The 6,316-nt window shown below is 64.6% G+C and overlaps 2 protein-coding genes across 2 annotated transcripts in view; one reads left to right on the top strand and one right to left on the bottom strand.

Moving 5' to 3' along the window:
* PFN1 (profilin 1) overlaps nucleotides 1–914 on the top strand; it is a gene marked incomplete at its 5' end in the record, with an annotated part of 1,654 nt that extends 740 nt beyond the window's left edge. The window contains one exon of the mRNA XM_015427897.1: nucleotides 464–914. Coding sequence (XP_015283383.1) covers nucleotides 464–561 — 98 coding nt within the window. The remainder of the gene's footprint in view (nucleotides 1–463) is intronic.
* A 1,739-nt stretch (nucleotides 915–2,653) lies between these two features.
* RNF167 (ring finger protein 167) overlaps nucleotides 2,654–6,316 on the bottom strand; it is an 8,980-nt gene continuing 5,317 nt past the window's right edge. Inside the window, exons 7-8 of the mRNA XM_015427898.1 lie at nucleotides 3,550–3,630; nucleotides 2,654–3,275 (exon numbers count right to left, since the gene is read on the bottom strand). Coding sequence (XP_015283384.1) covers nucleotides 2,932–3,275; nucleotides 3,550–3,630 — 425 coding nt within the window. The 3' untranslated portion in view covers nucleotides 2,654–2,931. The remainder of the gene's footprint in view (nucleotides 3,276–3,549; nucleotides 3,631–6,316) is intronic.

A 6,316-nucleotide genomic window follows, 5' to 3' on the forward strand; every position in this document is an offset into this window, starting at 1 on the left:
GCCAATACCAAGTTGCAGAATCCTGTCGCTCCCCCCCCCCTCCTCAGGCCTGGCCTCACCATCTCCTTAAAAGGCATTTTGAGGCACAAACACCTCAACACCCGGCAGGCACCTCCCTGGGCTGGGACAGGGCAAATGGGCAGGCCAAGGTCCAGGAGCCTAGAACCAACGCTCCCTCTAAGCTGTGGAGTCTTGTGAGCAAAAATTCTCCTTTGTGAGCTCCTGCCATTAAAGTTGGGAGCGAGCGATTGGGCTGCTGCCTAAATTAGTTTGCTCTGGAGCCGTCCCTTCCTGAGCTGAGAAAAAAAGGTGTGAACCAGAGGCTAAAAAATTGTGAGCTAACTCACACTGACTCAGCTTAGAGGGAACACTGGTGGGTAGCAGGTCGTCTGGTGGAGGGGAGGTGGGTGCCCTGTAACCCGGCCAGTGTGGCTGATGCCACCCCCTCGCCTTCCCCCTGCAGCGATAGTCCTCGTGATGGGGAAGGAAGGTGTCCACGGCGGCTGCGTGAACAAGAAGTGCTTTGAGATGGCCAACCACTTGCGGCGGTCCCAGTATTGACGTGCCTTCCTGCGTGGCCCCGCCCGTGGTACTACTGATGGAACGGTGTAAGGATGTCCAAGGTGGCGGCGACTGCCCAGGGCCCCCGGCCCTGCCATCGTGGGACCGACCCCGGGGCCAGATCGCCGTGTATTCCAGCCCTCCGCCCCACCCCTTGCCTCTCCCCCCACCCCTCCCAGTTCTATTGTGTTTTTTTTCTAACCCCGGCACCCGCACTCCTTTTTCTTCTCTCTTTGCCATTTTTTCTATCACAAATCCTTATTGCTGCCAAATTTTCTGGTTGTTACAAGGTGTAGTTTTTTGGTTAAGAAAACTATATTGGAACAAGAAAAATAAAAATAAATTGAATTCTACAGCGCTCGTCATTGGGAAGGGGTTCGCTGGCTTCCTGGATCTAACAGATGGCGGGCACCTGTGGGCCCATTGGGTCTCTCTCCATCCGACTGGGCAAGGGTGTGGCTGCCCATAACCGGTCCCCAGTCCTCTGGGTCAGTGGGCCCCTCGTGTGGGGCAGGAGGAGCGGATGTGGCCAGCCCGGGTGAGACACACGCTCCCCCTAGAGATGCAAATGTCTGAGCTCCTCTTCCTTGTTTCTCTGGGGCAAAGGGGCCGGACAAAGCGTGCCTGTCCCTCGGAACAATGGGGCTGTGTTCCGGCGGCGCACAGAGGCTGCACTGCCTGGGCCACGGGCGCAGGTCTGGGGGGACGTTTCATCTTCGGGTGGCACCGGGGCCGCTCCCATCTGCCCAACATGGCAGGTCGACTGTGCTCCCAGAACAGGAAGGGGAGAGTGTGGCCAGGGAGGCTTGCGGATTGGCCCGCTGGGAGGGTCCTTCACCTGCCCTGGGCGAGGCCTCCCAAAGTCCAGGAGGTGGACCCCTCCCTGCTGGTAAACAGACAGGCTGAGTCAGCCACTGTTGCCTTCTGGGTGGCTGAAAGGGCAGGCTGCCCACGGCCCTTCCTGGCCAGGCAGTGGGACTTCTCTCGGAGCCTTCCCAGGAGACCAGGCCTCCTCTCCTACGGACCCCCCTCCCAACTGGGGGTACAGTATGGTGGGGGGGGGGAGATCTCTGGCCTGGGCGGGTACAGGCCTGCCTCACAAGAGGTGACAGACCGCCAAGGGCCCTCCTCAGCCACTTTCTTGTGCTCCAAAGCCCCCTGAAGAGGGGGCGTACAAATACCCGAAAGAATAAACCAGCCAAGCCCCCGTCCTGTTAAACCAACTCCCTTTTAATAGGTTACAGTGTAGGCTGCGGAAGGGTCGGCCTCTTCCCACAGAGAAAAGTGTACATACAAAAGCTCTGAGAGGACCCCAGACCCCTCTCCCCAAATGGCTGCATTACAAGAAACCCCAATGCAGCCGAGCATCAAAGGAATGTACAGTAAAAAAAAACCCTGTGCCACCGCCCCCCCCCTGTGCAGTTAGTAGAAGGTGAAGTGAGGGCAGCTCCCGCACCCTTCCCAGGGCCGGGACCCACCTTGGTCCGGGGGGGGGGAGCACAATAGAAGATTCCCCCCCCCACCGAAGTCCTGGGTCTCAAATGGAAACGAGGCGGGCAAGTGAAACCCAGCAGAGCACGGAAAACTGAAAATGGCCTATCAAAAACTGGTGGCGGTGGGGGGCCCCACAAAAGGGAGGATTGCCCCCCCTTCAGGGGGAAGTCCTGCCTACACCCCCCCCCTCCAGGCTTCCTCCCCCTTCTGCCACCTGAGCTCTGGAAATCCACCCTGCTTGTTTGCCGCCGCCAAGATGGCTACTCTCCAAAGCCAAATGGGGAAGTGGCGTGTTGGAGCTCCTCTGGGGATCAGGCGGAGAAGGCAGCCAGCCTGAGCCGCGGGCCTTGCCCCCAAAGGACCCTGGGAAGGGTAGTCCCGGGAGTCTTTTCCTTGGGGTCAGAAGCTGGCAGCTCCCAGCACCCTCTGGGCCAAAAGCAGAGCGCCCCCAACCCCCGGCCCCATAACCACAGGCAGGCGGCACTTCCCAGGGGCCCCGGGCTCTCTTCTGGGGGGGGGCTGGCCGACGCTCCCCTCCAGCTCTGCTGCTCCGGTCTCCGCCCCATTCCAGAGACTTCCCGGTCAGGAAACGGGCGGGCGGGGAGCGTTCTGCTTTCCCCACAGGGGGAGACACCCAGTGCTCTCTGAGCCTCCCCCCTTCCCCTGCTGCCTAAGCAACTCCCCCCCCTCCTCTTCCGGTTTCCCTCCCCAAGAGGGGCAAGGGCTAGCTCCCGAACACTCCACCCGCCCCTGGATAAAAGGTTAAAACAGACGGGAAGCTCAGTGGTGAACGCAGAGGGTCCCTGCCTGAGGGGGGGTCGGCCCCCACCCCCCAGTGTGAGGCCAGGGCGGCCTGAGTGGTGGGGGCGGGAGAGGCTAGACCCGCAGAGGTCGAGGGGGGCCCTGGGGAGCGTCCCCCTCCCAGGTGCTGCTGGGCCCCTGCTCGCCCGCTTCCTCCAGGCAGGGGAGGGGGGACTGGGCCGTGCTGCCGAAGGAGGGGCCCGGGGCCGCCCCGGGGGGCGAGGCACGCAGCAGGGGGGTGCGCTCGGAGTCCTGCTCCTCTTCCTCCTCCTCCTCGCCTCTGGGAGGCGGGGGCCGGTCCGCCCCCTCCTCACCCTCCGAGTCGGAGTCCTCGGCCGACCGGATCACGCGCTGCTTGCACACCGGGCAGGTCTTCTTGGTCTGCGTCAGCCAGGGGTCGACACACTTGCAGTGGTAGGCTGGGCGGGGGGAGAGGAACGGCTCAGCCCCTCTGGCCTGGCACCCCCCCCTCCTGCCTTCAGACCCCGCCCCACCCCCGGGGGGCAGGAGGAGACCCCAGCCCAGCCCTTGCTCCCCCCCCACGCAAAGCCAGCACCTACGGGATCCCTGCCCCCCCCCCAGGAGGCAGAACTCTGTCCCCACGTCTCTCGCCCCACCCTGGGCGGTGGGTCGCCTACAAGGAGCCACCGCAGGCCCTGCTGCCCGTCTCCCATGCCCCCCGCGTCTCCTTACCGTGGGAGCAGGGCAGGATGCGCAGCCGGGCACCGTCCTCGTACTCCTCCAGGCAGATGGCACAGACGTCGTACTCGTCTCCTGAGGGGTGGGGGACAGAGAGGGCGTGGCTGCTGGAACCCCCTGCCCAGCACCCCGCACGCCACCGGCCTTCCTCAACCTACACCCCCCCACACACACACACTTCGCTGCCCTGCCTGCTACCAGGGGCGGGTCAAGAGCCCAGGTGCCCACCCGATGGGTTAGAGGCTTCCAAGGGCCGCCCTGTCGGTCTACGGAGGGACCCCCCCCCCGGAGAGCGGCCGGATTTTGGGGTCCGGAGCTCTCAACTGCTCCCTTCGCTTTGGCCTCGGAGGTGCCGCTGGACTCCGGTCCAGGTCTGGGTTAGAGGAAGTCTCTCGGCCTCCACCCCAGCCTCGTGAGAGGGGAATGCGGCAGAAGTGGCCGGGTTCCCGTGTGGGGGAATTTCGGCACACAGGCCTGGGGCTGGGGAAGAGAGAGGCCCTCCCAGAGGCAAGCACACGAGGGAGGTCCTGGGGGGGGGGCCCTTCTTCGCAGGCCTCCAGGCAGCTGAGCAGATTAGGCCGGCCGGCCCTTGTTCTGACCCAGTTCTTAACGTGCTTGGTGCTGTACAAAGCCATGCTTGTTCGAGATGGTTCTTACTGGGAAGGACTCACGTGGTTTGTGCCTGGGGATTTTGCTACGGACCCCCCCCCAAACTATCTGCAAAGGGGGGGTGGGGGCGGCTCTGAGACTGAACGTGGCTCCTCAGCACCCGGCAAAACGCGCTCCAGCCCCAGAAGGTCCCAGGCTCAATCCCCAGCAGCATCTCCTGTGGAAAGGATCTGGCCACAGGGGACGGGGGAGACCCTGGAAAGCCACACTCTCTGTCAGGGGAGAAGGGCTTGGCTCAGGAGAAAGCGGCGTCACGTGTTCAGGGGTCTGCCCTGCCTCTGTCCACGTGTTTCAGTGAACGCACAGCCCTGGAGGCCTGCCCATGCGTCCGTTTGGAAGGAAGAGCCCCTGTGCCTACGGGCTCTCCTGGACCCAGCATTCCTGGCAGAGAAGCCAGTGGATGCAGCGGCAAGAGACCCCCCTTCCTTCCAGCCTGGCCGCCTGGATCCATGCGACTGATCTCTCTCAGTCTGGAGCACTGGCTACTGCGCACCAGCCCTCCCTGGCCTGGGGCCCTCAGACTCCGTGAAACTGCCTCTCCCGGCACAGGTTGGCTCATCTGACCAGGCCCTTCTGCTGGGGCCACGCAGCCAGTGACTGCCCGTCCAGGCTTGCCTGCGGAGGTCAGGAGGGCTCCCCCCTCAGGCAGACCTGCTCAGGAGGACACTGGGGGGAAGGAGCGCGGCCTGGCCAAGGAAGCCCTGTCTCCGGGGTCTTTGCCACACATACACCCCTCCTCTGAAGCGCTGCTTCCGAGGACGATCTGAGGAGGGGGAAGGCTCCGCCTGGAATTCCTGCAGTCCCCTCCCCCCCCCCCCCCCCCCTCAAGAGGCCTGGGGTCCGGCGCCTGCCACGGAACTCTGCATGCCCATTGCCCAAAGGCCCGGTGTGTGTGTGTGTTCAGTCGGAGGCGCCCGCCCACCCGCCGCCGGGGTCGCCTGCAACGTGGGAAGGGGCCACGGAGGGGGAGTAGGGCAGGGTCGCCGCCGCCTTCTGCGCGCATGGCCGGGCCATGGCAGCTGCGGGCGCTGCAAAAACAGGAAGGCGGGCGGGCCTCTCTGCCCCCCTCCCTCCCTCGCTCGCTCGCAGCCGCCAGGCTGGGAAGGGAAGCGGTCGGAGGGCTGCTTGCTTGCTTGCTCGCTCGGCAAGGCCTTATAAGGCAAACGGCGGCGGCTCCGGGGCAGCCGCTTCCTCCCGGCTCTGAGTCAGCCCCCGGGGGGGCGGGGGGAGGGGAGGCCTCCGGGCTCTGTGCCCCCACGACCTTTGCATGCCGAGGGAGGGTCCCGGCTCCAGCCCCACTTGCCCCCTTGCTTTAGGGGAAGGGCCAGCCCTGGGACAGGCCCCGCCCAGAGCTGCTGCTGCTGCTGCTGCTGCAGCTGGGCAGAGGGGAAAAGACCGACCCCGCCAGAGGTGGCAGTGCAGAATCATCCACCCCCCTCCCTGTGCCAGTTTGCCAAGAGCAACCCCTGGAGCGTGAAAGGGCCCCCTGCTTCCCTCCCCGCCCCAGACCAACTGCCCCCCCACCCCCACCCCAGTGGGCATGCAGCTGGGACTGCAAGGGAAGCTCCACCGGGCTGCTCCTCGGCCTTCCAGTCTCGGATCTGGGGGGAGGGGGCAGCCCTCCCTGGCTTATGGACCCCTGCCTTGCTCTCCCCCCCCTGCCCTGGAACGGCTCACCGGGCAGCTGACATTATTCAGTCCCACAAGGCAGCAGCGCCCCCAGCCCACCAAGCAGAAAGCCCACGAAGCCCCCTCTGCAGCAGCCCAAGGACAATCCGTCCTAACAAGGGCACAAACGGGAAGCCAACCAGGGCACTCGGGAACAAAAGCGTTCTTGAACCGCCTGCCCAGGGCAGCCCTCTTGAGGCAGGGAACTCCAAAGGCTGGGGCCACCCCCAGGAGAGCCCTGCCCTGCCCTATTTCTTTGCGTGCTCCGGTTGATCAAACGGCTTCAAGTGCCTGGCAGAGAGAGAGACGGGGACCCAGGCAGCCCCCCTCAGGTGAGGGGTGGGGGTGGAGGAAAGGCCCACAAAAGGGTGCACAGTGGCTGCTGGAGTCAGTTCAGGCCCCACCCCACGCAAGAAGGCTCCAG

This window comes from Gekko japonicus, unplaced genomic scaffold (genome assembly GCF_001447785.1).
Source record: "Gekko japonicus isolate JY-2015 unplaced genomic scaffold, Gekko_japonicus_V1.1 scaffold761, whole genome shotgun sequence".
NCBI classification, from domain to species: domain Eukaryota; kingdom Metazoa; phylum Chordata; class Lepidosauria; order Squamata; family Gekkonidae; genus Gekko; species Gekko japonicus.